The following is a 17,553-nucleotide window of genomic DNA, read 5'->3' as shown; positions in this document are numbered from 1 at the left end:
ATGACCCATCTATGCGTTAAATACCCTGGTTTTGCTCCTGTGTAATGCCATCACATGTCATTTGATGTATACAAAGACCTTGTAGCCAGAATGGCTTTAAACTAAAGTTTAAATATAATTAATTATTTTTTAATGAATACTTCTCTTGCCCTAATTAATTCCTTAAAACAGAAACAGCTACATAAACATAAAAAATACATTTAAAATAAAATTCTGATGTGGTCTGCCATAGTTACCTTCCTCATTTTCAAAGAGATTTCCAACAGAAAAATGTATTTGGGTATGACAGCGGAATTTGTGTCATCATGACCAAGCAATTACAGCACACAGCAAGATCCTCCCGAGGCTCTGCGGTCCCGGTCCCCATGGAAACCGGACTCAGATATTGTCCTCCACTCGCTGGAGCACCCAGACTTGGGAGCCTTTTGTGCCTGATGAGATTTCTTCCCCAACCTTCCAGCAACAGACCCTAGGCTTCCTCCTGACTCTTTCCTAATTGAGATGCAAATTAATCTCTGTGGCTGATTACACTTCCCTTAAAGCCCCTGACAAGTGCAGCTGTAACCAGAGTTTACAGACTTTCCAACAAGTGACTTCAGCTGTCACTCCTGGCAAGATGCTGGCCCAGCTCCCCGGCACACGACCCTGCACCCTTGCAAGGCAGGAGCAAGGATAACAGCTCCACTCCGGCTGCGGCAGGGTCCCAGCAGGTTATTTCACACCCTGCCGCTGCTCCAACACGAGCACCACAGACTCGGTGTCTTATCGTCACTGAACCACTGACACCAGATCAAGCCTTCAATCAATTTCTAACCACGCTTGAATCGAGAACGTTTTTAGCTACTAACCCTTATTATGGATGCTGACTTTTAACATGACCCATGTGACAAACAGAAGTGGCAGACTACTCAGCTCTGCCTTACAGAAGCTTTCCTGCGCTCACCCGAACTGCAAGGTTATGTCTAATGTGCTGCCAAACATCATCCGTTACTTCTCCAGGATTATTGCTTTTTATTTCTCCTTTCTATTGAAATTTTTTGAGTTATTTCAGCTTTGAGTTATTTTCATCTCCAGTCTGACAAAGTTACTAAACTCCTTCATTTAAACTGCTAGGTCTGCATTCCTCCCGTTCTCCTTGTGGCAGTCAGCAAAGTGAACACCAAAGCAAAGTCATTTCACTGCGCACACATGCTTTGGGAGCTGCAAAGCAGTGCTACTGCGTTGGCCAGGTTCAAACACCACCTTTACACATTCATACATTTACATTTCTGGCTCATTAAGAATTTTAGTATATCTAAAAGTGTCTAATTATCTATATAGTAAAAGTTATGGATAGCTATCTCTTCCACTCAAGTGTCACCCTGATGGGATTTTCCCACCACATTATCTTTGTCCAGTTTCAGAAGTTTCTCAATCCACTTTCATTTATCAAACAGACAAGTGGCAGTTGATTCACTACAGATATCGTTGGTGCAAAAGCAGGCACAAAAAAAAAAGGAAGAAAAGAATCTGGGGACAGATGCTGTTTCAGCTAGACCTCAAACATATGCTGAGAAATGGCATGTGCTATCATATTTGTGCTGCTTGTGTTTCCCTGGGGACAAGGAAGGACCCAGAGAGAGACCTTGTCGGAAAGCAGGAGCACAGCAGGATGGTGAGCGCCGTTCGCTCACAAAATGTTGAAAGCCAGAAGATGAGCAGGATTGGGAAGCAGAAGACTCTGACTGGGAGCGAGGTGCTGGAATAGCAGTAAGGGGCAACGAGATCTTTTCATTCTTGTCACTGCTGTTACTTATGTTAATTTTACCACTATTTTTCTATTTTATTATGATACATTGACTATGCAAGCAGACGGATTGAGCTAAATTCCACGTAGAAGAATTTTAGTAATTAGCTAGATTTCTCTCATGAAACAAAAGTGGAAAACTCGGCAAGTTTTGAATTACCTGTTAGGTACTGCTGAGGTTTTGCAGCTGATGTATTGCATTCTACTCCTTATGCAACAACCACTGTCTTTGTTTTAAAACAAGCAGACAATGAAGTTAGTAAAATACAAATTTATTTAAGCACAATGCTACTTTTAATTTCTGACAACTTTTTCAAAGTATACTGGATAAAATCTAGCTTAAGAAAACCAGTATTTTGAGGATATTTTGTGTTTTTAAAACGTGCATCTCTAATTAATCAACATTCTTTCAAATATCAAAACATTTCATTTACAAACTCTTACTCAAAGTCATAAGGTTAGAAAAATACTCAAATCAAAAGCTCCCCAAAGAAAACGAAAGGCAGTGAGTGTGGATCCCGAGATAAGTGGTATCATTAACAGAACAAGCTATAAAATGTATCTAACATAGTTATGGCATTATGAGAAAAATCTTAGAATAAGTGAAAACCAGTAATAACGCTGTTAGTCTGCATCTCACACAAGAAAAAAAGTCTATGCTACAATTCCTGTAATAGAGAAGCATACCATCAAGTTGTCTTCCAGCAACTGTTAGAAAATATGTTCTGAAAATGCCCAAATACAGACATGGCTGGAGTGAAACTGGAATTTGGGAACTGAAACATTTGCATCTCAGGCCAAATCCCATCCATCTTATTATGTAAGGAGCCCAAGTAAAGTCAATCGGACTACTTCTTTGATTAAGATACAACTGAGCTCTGTGTATTAGCCTAATACGCACTGCAGATAACTTCTATTAGCGTGAAAGAAAATTGAGTATTATCATTACTTACAGTTCAAAGCATCAGCATTAAGTACAAGTCCACCACCAGCGAGACTGTCTGAAGCTGCTGGTGAGAACACTCCTGTGATGTTATGATCTTATTTTTAAAACACTGGATGGCAACTGGGTGTGAACGACTGAAAACATTCAGTTTGATGTAAAGAAAGCTTTGACCTTTTAAAAAAAAAAAAAAACCAAATGGGAAGGATTTTCATTAAAGCTTACCTCTCTGCAGAAGAACATTCAGAAGTAAGAACCCTGCCAAGGGGAGTCTTGCCCCCATGGGAGGAAAGGATACAAGCTCTGGTAGAGCGGGATGAGCGACTTGACGGCTCTGCTAGCATTGATGCACGTGGCACATATGAGGCTTGGCAGCAGCTTTGCAGTCACAATCGCTCCATCGAAGAGGGGACCGAAAAATGGCACCTGTGGACAGCAAAATAAAAACAACACATGTAAAGCCAAGCCAACGAAAGCTGAAAAGTTAGCGTAGAGCACGGAATCAACTTCCAAAATCACGAACAGAAACAAGATGCCCAGCTCCCAGGGGATTTTCACAGCAAGGCACCTGCTGCTTAAGAAAGACGCTAGGGAGGCAAGAGGAGGCAAGTTTCACATTGCCCTGCTCTACCCATTGAAGTTATCTGGTCACATTGCCAAGTGTTAGCTTGCTCTAGGTCTTCTCTCTAGAACATGGGCACAAAGAGAACAACACAGAAACAAACCCCCTCCACGGGCTGTAGCTGCAGGGCTGTCACCAGCCAGGTCAGCACGGTCAGTCGGGTGGTACCCTTGCTAGCACAACATACTGTATCTTGCATTATATTATTGACATTTGGAAGAACAAGGATCAGATCCACTACAGAAGACCAGTACATTATTTTGCCATAAAATGGTATGACCACATTGTTTTCTACACTGAAACTTCCAGTGTGGTATTAATCCCCCAATTTTTTACTTGATGTTTTTAAATCTTCCATAATTGCCACCAGTATTCTTTACATCTATATGCACATTTCACAGAATATTCAACTGGGTAAACATGAGCTTCTTATGCGTATGAACAAAATCAATCTATGAAGGGGAAATCGATATTCTGTTTTGAGTAGATATTAAGAGCTGTTTTCTGTCTTGCATCCCAACAGGAGACCCTGATTCACTGGCTGAATCTGACATTGCCAGGAGCTTTTGCAAAGAAGTATTTGTTTCAGATAATCCTTTATAAACTCCTTCCATGGACTTCACTAAAGAGAAAAAAAAAAATTGAGCTGATCCAAGATAATGAGGTCTGTGGAAAGCAGAGGAGATGGCGGAAAACTACCACCTCTCTGAGGCAGTCCCCTGTAAACATGGCTGGGACAGGCACAAACAGGTCTATCCCAGCACAGCACGTCAAGGTGTTAAAATGCTGTTCCTTCAGGGTTACCTCCAGAGGAAACCACCACATAATGTCACTTGGGGACATATGGCTCTTCAGAGAAGGCCGAAACTAGGGAAAAGAGACACTTTTATAAAAGTGAAAAACGTCTGGAATTGCACACAGGTAACAGACTTTGCCATGTCAAACCCAGAAATTCGTGATGTTTAAATATATAATAAACTTTAGTATTTACAAGTAGTCAAACTCATTTCGCTTTCATAAACTCAAAATGAAAAAAAAACACAACAAAAAAAACCCCCAAACACCATCCCAAACCAACCAACCAACCCCCAACCAAAACCCTAAACAGAAGCTAGCAGCAATTATCAATATTTAAGCTATCGATTTTTTCCATCTGTACAGAGGCTTATCACATAAATAAATACCCTCTATTATTCTTCTGCAACTGCTTGTGGGTGACTGTGACAGTCATTCAATAAATGGACAAAGGGAATAATATAAATCCCCTGCATCTAGGGAATTCCTCTAATTAGAAGTGGCAATGAATTACAGAAGAAATTTGGTTTTAATATAACATCTGCAAATGACAGCTGTCTTTTCACACAGTTATTTTGTCATTCCTTTACTTAAACTCATTACCCACCCCCGAAAAAATAGATTAGTGTAAAATGTTTCCATAGTGGTTTTGCCTTTTTTTTTTTTTTTAATGCTAGCATTACTACCTAGGCAGTTGGAAAGAAAGGTGACAGGAACAAAATCTATGCCACCAAAGTGATACTGTTCTAGAGCATCAGGTTTTTCCTCTTTAAGCAGTAACATTTCTAAAGTGAAATTTTTAACACATACTCTGTTTACAAGTAGTAACAAAAAGAGGGGGGAAAAAAGTAAAATTATTTTTATGTAAGTACAAATAAGGAGGTTAATTACATACCAGTATTAAAATTAAATTATACCAACATACATATACCAGACATTTAAAGTCAGATTAGCACTTACTCTGTACAGGGAAATTCATTGTCAGGCTTTTTGACAGGCGATTTTTGCTCACAGGACTTTGTTTTGCTACTTCAAAACCACCTGGAGTCTAGGGAGCGGGGTAGATTTTCTTAACACAGTATTAAAAGAATTTATATACTTAAAACATAGATAAGGTGTGTATAATTTTATACACCTTGTATAAGTGTGTATATAAATACAGACATATATACATATGCCCACATTTTAAAAAAAAATCTTTCAGTGGACACTCTGGCAAATTTATCAAAAATATCTCCAATCTGTCTGACATTTTAAAACAATAAGTTTAATAATTGTTTCCTCTGAAAGTTTAATAGTCAAACTCCAACAAATCATACTTTACTCTCAAACTCCTTTTAAACAGAAAAGTAGGCTAATTCAAGATGAACCCTAATAACCGAGAGCTTTCCTTAGCATCCCTGAACTCTGTGCCCACAGTGTAGAGATACAAGTGCAGCGGGTTCTTCCGAGTGACTTTCATGAAACCAGGAAACTTGCTTTTTTCAAGCATGTTTCAAATAATCAACCAGATTATTTCAAGAACCGTGTCCCAGGCACATGTTGTATCAAAAAATACACATTTTTCACAACACAAAGTTGGCATACACTGGCAGATGAAAAAAGAAAATAATGCAACGGATGAAAGTGACTTTGTCTGAGAGCGACTGCTTTTACATTACCAAAGAAAAACAAGTGTAACCCACATGAAAAAAGAACCAAGAGCAGTATTTCCCCAAATTGGTTCACAGCTTTTCGATGTGCGGGGCTAACCCTCTGGAGACCCACAAAGGCATTGCGGCCCTGCCTTACAGCAGCAGTCCCCAGCAGGCTTGGGGTCCACAGAGTCCGCTGCGATACGAGGAGCACACAACCAGACCATACGCCCACGTGGACACAAAGCTTGGAATTATTAATTCCTGAGCAGATTTACCGGCCACGCTGAGGGTCATTAAAGTCAATGGAACTCGCATATCGTCAGCTTCCATCTGTATAGGGGCCTCTGCCTTAACGAGGAGTTTGAGGGGGGAGACCAACTGAATGCATAGGGACATGCTCCCTGCTCAGTACTCTTCTGTAAGCTGGTATTCAATACCCACTGGAGGAAAACAGTGTTTTGAATGGTTACAAAAAATACATTATGCTTTGACAGGAATCAATTAAAAAAAATAGTAAAGGGAAATATCCCCTTCCTTGAATACTCCAAATGTCAATGCAAGTTAGCAATGAAGCAAAAATTAATATTCAGCCCATTGCAAACACCTGCTTCATTACAATTTCCAAGAAAAAAAATAATTATCTCTGTTGCACGCAGTAAAAGTAGGCAAGGTTAAATAAACCTTTTGAGCACAAAGACTTCCCCTCTACGGCAAGCAGCACTAGTTAAAAGAGTGGGGAATGGGTAAATTATTGTACCAAATGGCTGAGAATTAATCTCTGATGACTAGCTGCAATCTAACGAGGCATCTGTGTCCCAGGGAACCCGCAGTATGTCCCTGGCGGTATGTGCAGTGTGTAGAGTCTGCCTGGCATTCTTTGTCCTCTTTTGCAGGCAGCTTTTCGTCTCATTGTTCAGAATATCCTCATGCATCTGTGACGCGTGGAATGCATTCACACTAACAGACTTACTATTGTCTTCTCTCAGAAGCTTTGTCGAGCAAAGACTGCATCACGGTTCCTGATAATTATATTGCTTAATTAATCAAGACAAAAAAAATTTGCAAATCATTGCCCGGTTGCCAAGCAGGGAGATAAAAAATGAAAACAATACAAGCTGAAGCAATATAACAAAAGTAACAGCTATCTGATCAGAAATTCTTATATAATGAAGCTATTAATGCTAAATCGGTTAATGTTAACATTGCTCCAGGTGTCTCTACTTAGATGCAAACAAAAAGGCTAACATTATGTATATAAAAGGCCAAATGTTGCCATGGATTCTGTAACCTGATAGAGAGGACAGCCTTTTCATTTGATTAGGGAATGCAATTTAAATACCAGGGACTGAAGCCAAACAACAGACATTTCTCTCTGCAAGGCTCTTTCATTCACCCTGGGGTCAGTAGCTGGTGAACAAAAGGTCAGCCACACTTGCCCTGGAAATGTCTGGATTAATTTTATTACATTGTAATGGTTTGTACTTTAAATGTAGGGATAACACTAAATTTCCAGTTAGCTATTATTCTCTCTGCCCATTGGGTATTTTTGACTAATATGTAAGATGACATAGGTTTTCTCGATTGGTTCGTAGAATTTTCAAGCATGTTCATAACGCTAAATACTGATTTTCCTGACAGAACATTAGAAGCTAAAATTCCCCAAGAAGTAAATTACAGATCTCAAAATCAAGTGTAGGAAAAAACCCCACTCTTTCAATTTATAAAAAAGCTTCAAGTTTGAAATGTCTATTGGCAAATCACTGGTTGTTAATATATAATAGCTCTGTCCTTCACAACCGAAAAAATACTGTATACAGCTGGTAAGTACATCATCTGATGTACGCATTTTTCCACAGTTGGTTATTCTCTTGCACAAATATCGTCTCTCATGTAAGGGAAGTGGTATTTATCACACTTATTACTTTCCTAAAGTATATTTTATATACATTTTTGCATCCATAATGTACCAGACAAGCATTTATTACAGTAGCTTTTTTATACAGATACACGTATGTACATACACATCACCCCTGACATTTTCCAAAGAAAAAAATCCATTCTTTCCAAAAAATGTCTAAAATGTGGTTGCATAACAATGATTTAAACATAAAATACTAAACCTCAAATACTCTGTTTGATGGAAGGATATCCCATGCCTACATCATCCCATTGAGTCAGATTATGATGAGGGTCTCAAAAACATGTGAGGTTATGCACAGTAACATATGTACAACAGTAACCAAGCCGTATGGGGTGAATTAATAGCAAATGAGGAACTTAAATCTTTATTATTTTGCCTTTCTTGCCTCACATTGGAAATTCACAATTATTTTAAACATTGTTTTTTGTACAATACCTTCTACGGGTTGAGAATTTTGAAATATTTCTTTAAGGGCTAAGCATGAATATAAAATGAATTAGTAGCCATTTCAACTACTATTAACAATTCTAGTTTTAAAATAAAAGCTCATTGCTCAGCATACTCTTAAACTGAGATGGAAGGCTAGTATTTGCTGGAGAAAAAAAAAAAAAAATCAAACTCTAAAACACTGAGCTTTATTTAAGCAACAAAACTGTTGGTCACTTGCACAACAGATACGATAGATCCAATAAGGCAGTCAAAACATACCTCTGGTTTCTTCATTATCTCAATGAAAAACATGTGATTCTTCATTGGGTAAATAACAATTAAAACATCTCCAAAATCTGTTGGTATAATGCCCCTGCGGTAGTTCCTGGTGTGTTCAGACCAGACGATGTGAACCTCATCATTTCCCAAGTGACGAAGCTGCAACAGCAAATTGGCTCTTTATTAATCAGAGTGATAACAACAGTTTATGAAGGGTCACGGCTTACAAATTGAATTACAATGCTCAATAGTAGAAATATTTCACTACAGAAAAAGTTAAAATATTGTTTTTCTCCAGTTGGTCATGAAAAGATCAGCTAAATAATTTGCTTCATTCAGAATGCATTGTTGTCTGATGGGTTAATTAAGTAATTATCAAACTAGCCATTAGCACAATATGTAAATGTACATTACCTACAATAATTTAAGATGGAAATCAGAATTACTAGTACGAAACATTAACCAACAGAACATCATATTCCAGCTAAAATAATGTAGCTGCCACAGAAAAATGACATGCCTTGACTGAGGATGTCAAGAAACCTTCCATCATGGACCACTATTATTGAATTTATTATATTACAAATACCTCCTTGCTGACTCTGTCTGGAGAGGGCTTTTGTTTGAAAACATATGCAAAGTATCTCGGGCAACGTGAATTAGAGAAGAATGGGGAAATACTGCGGGAGTTACTTTTTTATTTGGAGCAGAGTTGCATCAAATATGGATAAAATTTAAACGTGACGTACGCAAAATGCATCCGAAAGCCTGTGTGTTTGCTTTGTTATGGGAGGAACTGGAGGTGATCTAACAGATGGCAAAAAGTATTTGGCAATCATGTACAAGCTACGCACAATAGTTTCAACTGTAAGCTTTAAAGTTAAAATTTAATCCACATGCAGAATGCCAGCCCAAAGCATAAAGAGAATTTAAGTCCTACTTCAAGCTTAAAAGCCCACCCCGCCAATTTGGTGCTAGCCCCTGGAACAATGTGCACAATAGACCTAACAAAGAAGCCAAAACATAGCTCTGCCTTCCTCGCTGTCTCTGTGCGGGCGTTGAGGGGGAGAAGGAAAGAAAAAGGTAGTGATTTTCTTTGGTACATAACTACTAAGTAAACTCCATGTGCCGTGTACCAGCCTATATTGTACCACTGAATTTTCCGTCTTCAGAACCAGGTAGTGCCTTTAAAAGTAAAGAATTTCACTCCTATAGGATTGAGTGGCAACCTGTATCCTAGCTGTAAGAGGAAACATCCAAAATCATGATATATTACAGGAATAAAAATGTTAAAGGCTATGAACTTTGCTTACAGTTTACAATCTAGCAGAGTTAAATAAAGTTAAGTTCATAGACTGATTTCAATTCCACTTTGTTTTAAATGAAACAGATGATAGAGTTTTCTTTTATTACACCTATGTGTAAATAAAAGACATTTTTAGTTCATTTTTAGACATAAACCATTTGTGTCTTATAAAAACACGGAAATATTATTACTAGAGCTTCTTATATGTACAAAAATCAGTAAAAAGTACTGTTCTTATGGTCATCCTGACTTCTGTCCATTCTCTTGTATTTTCTTAATTGTTCAGTAAAAAAATAAAGCAACATCCAAGAAAATATTAATGTTAATAACATCACTGCACACTAATACAGACGGAACTAAGCAGTAATTCACGTGTATGACAAAATCCTGATTTCACTTTCTGTGAACAGATGCAGCTAGGTCACCTTAAAAGCGATTAAAAGAAGACGTAAAGTTTAGTCTTAAAAAAAAAAAAGGCAAAAATCCGTCTGGCTACCAGACTTCGTGCACAACAGGTTATACATACTGAGGATCTAAGTGTTTGGCAAGGCTATTTCGCACACAGCCGAAGCTGAGCTGTAATTTTCTATGAAAGCTGAGCAAAGGAAGGACCCAGCTCACACCAGCTGTATTCAGAGCAGCCCAACGGCGATGGATTTGTAAGCAGTGCCCACAATTTATCAGGCTGAACCCAACGCATCCTGATACCAGAGTGAGTTCTGGCACTAACTTCACAACACAGTGAAAGCCTACAACGCCGGTATTTAACAACCTCTGCTTTAAAAAAAACCAACTTACAACTAAATATGGAAACAGAATTTTGTAAGGTGATGCAACCATCCAGTTACACAGGGCAATTCACAAACTGAACACAGCTCTTCTTTCTCCAAATACAAACCCTGAAGAAAAGGCTCTGTACCACTTTTTGCCTCCTGTTGCTTTTGGAGTGATAAATAGCACATATCACTATAAAAACAGTAATCAAAATATGTCCAAATACTGCTTAAGAGAGCCTTTTTAAGTCACAAGGAACTATTCTGATAATAAATCAAATACTTTTCATACTGAAAAATCCCAGAACACTTTGTACCTATAACCCATCCAAGAGAAGAAAATTCAGTAAACAGGGAGAAGTGAAATCAACTGATGCTTATGATGCTTGTTTGAGACAGGAAGTGATGGTTATGAGCTCAAAATCTTGCAAACATCATGTGATAAATTACTACCTTTGCTACAATCCTCATCACATGCTAGTAACTGATGTTAAAGCTTGAGTTACTACCTGTCATTGTTTCAAAGTCATACATCCTTAATCATCACATTTATAAGGTATAATGTTACAAATATAAAATTGGTATTAATCCAAAATATTTGTTCTTGAAAGATCATTTCATTGATAAAAATCATTATAATAATCTTATCAGTGACAATGAACCCACTGCTATTTTCCTGTATTGCTCATTCAAAATATAAGCTGTGGGGCAGACTCGGTACCCTGAAGGTTTTGCTCAAAGGTCCAAAGCAACACAGACGATGCATTTGGAGCCTAAGTCCATGCTACGCTCTCCATGCACTTTAGGGGGTGGGCAATAAAAAATACATTAAAAAAAATTCTCAAAGCACCCAGAAATTAAGACATACATTAGAAAGCACAAACAAACAACAGATGAGCTCAACTACAAGGAGTCAGATTTTTTTAGGTTATTGCTGACTTGAACAATCTCTCTACAAACGTGCAGGAAAGGCAGCTCTTGAAATTGAAATTGCTTCTCCTCCCCGAGCAAGCTGACAGTGCATGAATTTTCAGCCTGCACGTAAAAGCAGTTTTGCTAACACGAACAAAATATATATGTTCTCAGCTGCACATGCTCAGACACAGCCACGGCTTGGTGTCTCAGCTACACCGAGCCTTCAACGCCTGCAAGCTGGGTCAATATATAGCTTCTGATGTGCGTCACGCCGTCGTTAATCATATCTGGTCTGTGTTTCCTCAGCTCTAAATCTGGGCTCCAGAAACAGCGCAGCCAGCCTCCGCACTGGGATGCTCGCCGAGCGCCGCCGTTCCCCTTCACTTGAGCAAACAGTTTTCAAGGCTCCCAGCTTCGACTGGGCTGCACGCTGCCTGCCAGACAACACGCCGCTGCTGACACTGGTCACGGTACACACCTAATGGCCTGACCTCCTTTCCCTGCTAATTGCATTACACAGCCAGCTGGCTCCAGAGAGGAGTCGTCTGTTTGACTGAAGAATTTCTGCTTTTGGGGAGGCATGGCTGCTACTTTTGCTAAGTAACAGTCAGGCCTGACATCCCCATTGTCTGGCTGACAGTGTACCCATCCTAAAATCTAAGTTTTATTTGTAAATTAACCAAGAAACTTCCTGCCAGAACAGTGCTGCCTGGAGACTGATAATGTGCGCCTTTCATTCCCTTTCACTCTTACTGTATCACTGCCAATTTGTTTTTCTGCTGCTCGCCAGCCCTAGGCTATAAAAGCCTTGTAAGACATAAGTGCAATTATAGTCCTGGAGTCAAATGAATTGGACAAATCCAATAGCACAGCTCTGTCCCCACTTTGCAAACCCCTACAGCAGTTAGATTAGCTGCTAAAAATCTAATCTAGCTCTAGCTAACAAATTTCTGCAGCGAAGGAGCAAGAGTTCAGTATGGGGTTGCAACCAGATTTCTGAATTGAAAAAGTTCTGCTATGACAATGGAGAAGATGGAATAAATCACTTAAAATTTTTGCAGCTCATTTTTAAACCGTTAAGTGCAATTTAGGTAGAACAAGACAGAGGACGGTAGGATGCTGTTACTACGATTGATTTTCATTCTTACCACAAGACAGCCTGATAAAAAAAAAGTTTAGAACCAATGATGCTGAATCTTACAATAGCAAAAGATATTAGCTGAATTTTGATTATGCCACTAGAAGAGATTTCTTTCAGGGCTAAGACTTATTTGGAGAGGTTTTCTTCAGCTAAGACTTATTTGGAGAGGGTTTTTTTTCTATCCCCCCTGCCCCCCCCAATCAGCAATCTAATATGTCAGCATATACTTCAAATGAAGGAATACAAACTGCAAATTACAACTGTACTGCACAAAAATAAGGGGTCAAGTTCATCCTCAGTGGAAGCACACTAAACTCCTGTGAATTTATACCAGAAATGAATTTATCCTCTTGTGTTCAGTAAAAATAAAGAACCATAATAACATATTTAAGTAAAATTACTGCATCTGCTTAATTCCCCAGCCCACAGAATTTATGGTCTGCTGTACTACTTCCTTGGCCAGCAGGTGGTAAGACCTTCTGTTCAGCTCTGGAGCTTGTGAGCCAAGCACACTGATTGGTATTGAATTCTTTTTGCCTGTCCGTAGGCAAAATAAGCAGAGAAGAAACCACAGAAATGACATAAAGATTTCAGAGATAAGGAGGATCTTAGATCCCAGAGAGCATCCATGCAACCCTATTTGATGAAAGCAGGCAGAAGGCAAGGAAGTAAATTGCGGCCCGCATTGCACCCTGATTGGCAACACGATAAAATCTTCTCCTCCCAGTAATATTGTCCTCTATCACCATATACAGTTCTATCACAGTAAACATTAAAATGGAGCAGGTACTGACTGACATCATAATCTGCCTTTCTCTCACATATTGCTCTGAAAAAGAAGCATTAATGGAAAGAAGTAATAATGAAAATAATCTTTTAAACCTGCACATACCACCCCAATAAATCTGAGGTGAGGACCTAAGCCCAGCATGCACTAACCATTCAGTAAGCAAGTGGAAGTATGAAAATACTTGCGATGATCTTGACAGTTGCCACAATCTTGGAAGCAATGTTGCATTTGACCACGACTCTGTCAACGAGGTATGGCAGAATTCACAAGCGCAGTAGCGACAGGTGGGGGAAATAAAATATATTTCCCTCTTGTTTAAGAGTATGTTGCAGGCAGGCACATGTTTCTTTTCAAGCACACACGCCGTGGTGGTCTGCACACGCAAAAGCTGCCAAAATCAACAAGGGACTTCTGCGGACTGAGGAATTTTGTTGCTAAAGCATCAGTGTACCTGCCTTTATGTATTTCAGTATACGGCCTCCATAGCTAAGGTTCACAAGTGAATTTTAAGAAATTGACACTTTTACTGTTGCAAGAGTTCTTGCAGGATGTTTAATATTGTCTTTAGAAATGGTTCAGATATACACTCATGCTCAAAACGCTGGTTTCAAATGCAGGCTAGTTCATCCATCAGCATTTTCAAAGAATTAGAGAACTATCAATCTCCCAGAAATTTTACAGTGCTTCTGAAATGCATCTTGCCTCCACTCTTGGCTGCAGTTTTGCAAAATGTGTTAAGAAGCCTGAGCTAATTTGCACAGAAATACCCGCTTGCTTACAAAAGAGCTGTGACAAATTAAACGAAACTGCCCTGTGCAGAAGCACAGAACCATGGAAGATTATATGTTAAGAAAGGCCTCTGGAAGTCATCTGGTCCAACCCACCGCTTACAGCGAAGCCAGCTCCCGAGGTCCATTAGGTTGCTCAGAGCTTTGTCCTTCTTTACAGGAACACACAGTTTGATCCCTGCAGGGTTGCATTCCTATAGCAGATTTAAGGGTTTTTTAAAAAGTCTTAAAGCAATTACTTTGCGGTATTTTCTGTGGATAATACGTACTGGAGCTGGCCTTATTTCCTAGCACTTCAAGACTTGGAGGCTGGCAAGTACTAAATGCTTTTGCTTTTTCTTTCTCACCAAGAAGAAATTCTCTTAAACCAAACATAGGGAAGACAATTAAATAGACATTGAGAGAGTCTGGTTATTCTGTGTTAATCCCTAAGCGCGGGTGGGAATGAAGAGAATTAGTAAAATAGACTGTTTGCAATTAAAACCCATGTTTTCCCCTTGTGGCAGCTCTGTCAGACTGTGCTCTCTCCTCTCCCAGGTGAGGAATTACTCAACAGCTAGACAATATTTCACTGCCTTTGCTACGCTTCCACAAAATCCAAGAGCTATGACTTTACAAGGGAAGAATAGGCTGAACAACCACAATTTGTGTAGGAAAAATAAGCCCGGGAAAGGCATGGCAGCAGTTCTCAAACATGAGTAAGTCTGCTGCAAAATGATCTGTTCTCCATATCCATGTGGAATAGGGTAAGGACAAATGGGCTTAAGTTGAAGCAAAGTAGATGCTACAAGAAATTTTCTCATGGTATAAAAAGCAGAGCATAGGAATATGTTGCCTAGGAAAACTGTAAAGCGTTCATCACGAGTTTTTAATGAGCAGCTAGATAAATACTGGCCAGGAACAATAAAAATACAGATAGTCCTACCTTGGTAAAGTGATAGAGATTATACAGCCTCTTAATATGTACCACAGCCCTATTTCTCTATCCTAAAGTATTCATTTTTTTCCCATAGTCATGTAAATCCATGAATAGGAAGATAATGAGTTGCATACATAGAAAAACAAGCAATTTTATTGACTTTTTTTTTTAATGACAGATATCACAATAAAAAAAGAAGAGATCTAGCTTTACAATTAAATGCTGGGCCAATTTTCAGGGCTGGTAATCAGAAATTCCACCTTTTTATTTCGAGGAAAAGCACATGTTATTTTGAAACTAACTGGACAACAAATACAATCACCCAGTGACATATTTAAAGATAATTTTCAGAGCACAATAGTATCACATGGTAGACTAGATGGCTGCAGCAGCATTATTAACGTATGTTAACAACCAATGTAGGACAAGTTGCCAATCCTAATTAAAAAGGTAAAGATTTGGTATGCACCTAAAATCTTCTTTGACTCTAAGGAGTAGTTGGCAAGCATCATAATCTCAAATCGCTCCTTGTTAGGAAAGACAAATGATTAAGTACTGATACCAACAAAATTTTGGGCTGGGTTCTGGCCATCTTTGAAGCAGAGTCTGCTTGTCAGAATTGTGAATAACTGGATAATGGCTTTAAATATCAGCTGGCTGCTTTTGGTACTGTGCTTGTCACTTCTCTTTCACTTCTTTTCTTTTCTGTTACACACTGGATGATTCATCTGTAAGGTTTTATTATGCTGCATTTGGTGGTTTTGTTCTACCAAACTACAACAGTTTTGGCAGGCAGACAACATACAAATGAAATTATTGCTAATATTATTACTAATGGTGGTATTTGAGGCTACCATGGAAATGTTAATTGTGTTTCAGAATCCCGAATTTAGATGCCATTTAATTCAGATAATCTAGCTGCAGAGCACCATGTGGCACAGCAAAGATGGCCTGCTAGGACCAGTTAGCACAATCTGTTTTCAGTTTAAACTTTAATTTAAGCACTTGAAGACTACAGACAACCTTTTGAAATACACAGCAAATTATTTACCTTTTTGGTCAGTGAATCGTCTGAATCTGATGGCATTCTTGTAGACACGTGAAAAATGATTTCCACAGCAGAGGTAGCGTAATAGGGTGCCGTTTGTCCTGTGCTGCCATTGCGCTGCAGGCCGCCCATAAACCCACCATGTGTTGAAAGATCAACCTAATTGATTGAAGGTCATAATTAGAAGAAATTTGAAAAGACTGATGAATAATCGGTATTTATTTATAGATCAAGACTTGGTGAATTTACCACTTCAGAATTTACTAGCCATCCCAGAGGAAGAAATGTCTTCCCCTATGAGTTTGTGGTCCTTGCGTTAGATCTGTCCTTTTCCCATTCCTGTATTTGACATTTACTAAAAGCAAACATCTCTTAACTAGGTACTGAGTCATTATCTATAGGGCTATTTTACCTTCCTTCCAGCAAACAACAGCAAGGATGCAAAAGCATTCTGTCATGCACAGCTGCTCTAAGGGTTACGCACGTCTTTGCAAGTCCACTCAAAGCATACACAGAGAGAAATAATTATAAAGTCCAGAGAAAATCAGAAAAACCGCAAAAGAAACTGAAGATCTGTACAAAAAGAAAAACCTTAGAATAAATTATTTTAGAAGATTATTCAGAAGAAGGGCCTCTCTGAAGACAAGCCTGTGTCCAAAAGCTTGTTTGCTTTCCCAACTGCACCAATCTGAGGATGTCACCTATCCCTGTAGATGCTGTGTCACCTAAATCCTTAAACATGAAATGCAGCTAGTGTGTATAATTTCCAAAAAGCATAAATGTTCATGTCATTTAGGTTACTGACACACCATTTCAACAATGCAAACTAAACCCAAACGTTTTTGTCCTTTCTAAAGCAGTCCTGTGGCTGGGTAAGTGATCTGACGGCATGAAGAACTAAACAGACCTAAAATTAAGGTAAAATTACGATATAGCTCTTAACGATGCAGAAAGCAGAAATGTCCACTGCAGCATCATCTGTCCATCAGAAAGAGGAAGGATGTGTTCATCCAAAAGTAGCATGTGGACCTACAGAGTTCTGCTAAAAAGGTGATCTTTTAACTACTGCTAAGTATTAAAACTTATCTTTTTTTTTTTTGAGAATTAAAAAATATGCAGTGATATAAGCAGTTACGTTTTCCATTTACCTGTTTTAACTGGCTTACACTGATTTTTGTACGTCTTCAGATCAAGTATGTTAGCTTGCCTAAAGTTATGACTATTACCTCCCAGCCCAGTCCAGCGACAAAATCTTCGTATGCCTGGCTCCCCCTTGCATTGGACAGTATTGAACATTTGTCCTCCTGTCCTTCTGCAATGTAGAACACTGCAATCTTGTGAGTTTCACGGCTGTAATTAGATATAAAAAGAAATGAAAGTTAAAGAAGTCTTAGTTCAAAAGTCTTTTTTAGATCACCTGCACTCAAAAGCTATGAACAGGTGACCATGTTTAATTCTACA

At 38.8% G+C, this 17,553-nt stretch overlaps 1 protein-coding gene across 1 annotated transcript in view; it reads right to left on the bottom strand.

The window, feature by feature from the left end:
- Nucleotides 1-2,972: 2,972 nt before the first annotated feature.
- Nucleotides 2,973-17,553, bottom strand: part of RALGAPA2 (Ral GTPase activating protein, alpha subunit 2 (catalytic)) — a gene marked incomplete at its 5' end in the record, with an annotated part of 75,154 nt that continues 60,573 nt past the window's right edge. The window contains 4 exon segments of the mRNA XM_009697471.1: nt 2,973-3,155; nt 8,413-8,571; nt 16,096-16,251; nt 17,319-17,442. Of these exon segments, the coding sequence (XP_009695773.1) occupies nt 2,973-3,155; nt 8,413-8,571; nt 16,096-16,251; nt 17,319-17,442 (622 nt within the window).

Source organism: Cariama cristata, unplaced genomic scaffold, assembly GCF_000690535.1.
Source record: "Cariama cristata isolate BGI_N322 unplaced genomic scaffold, ASM69053v1 scaffold19733, whole genome shotgun sequence".
NCBI classification, from domain to species: Eukaryota; Metazoa; Chordata; class Aves; order Cariamiformes; family Cariamidae; genus Cariama; species Cariama cristata.
The sequence above is the reverse complement of the archived record's forward strand: the minus strand, read 5'-3'. Positions and strand labels throughout refer to the sequence as shown.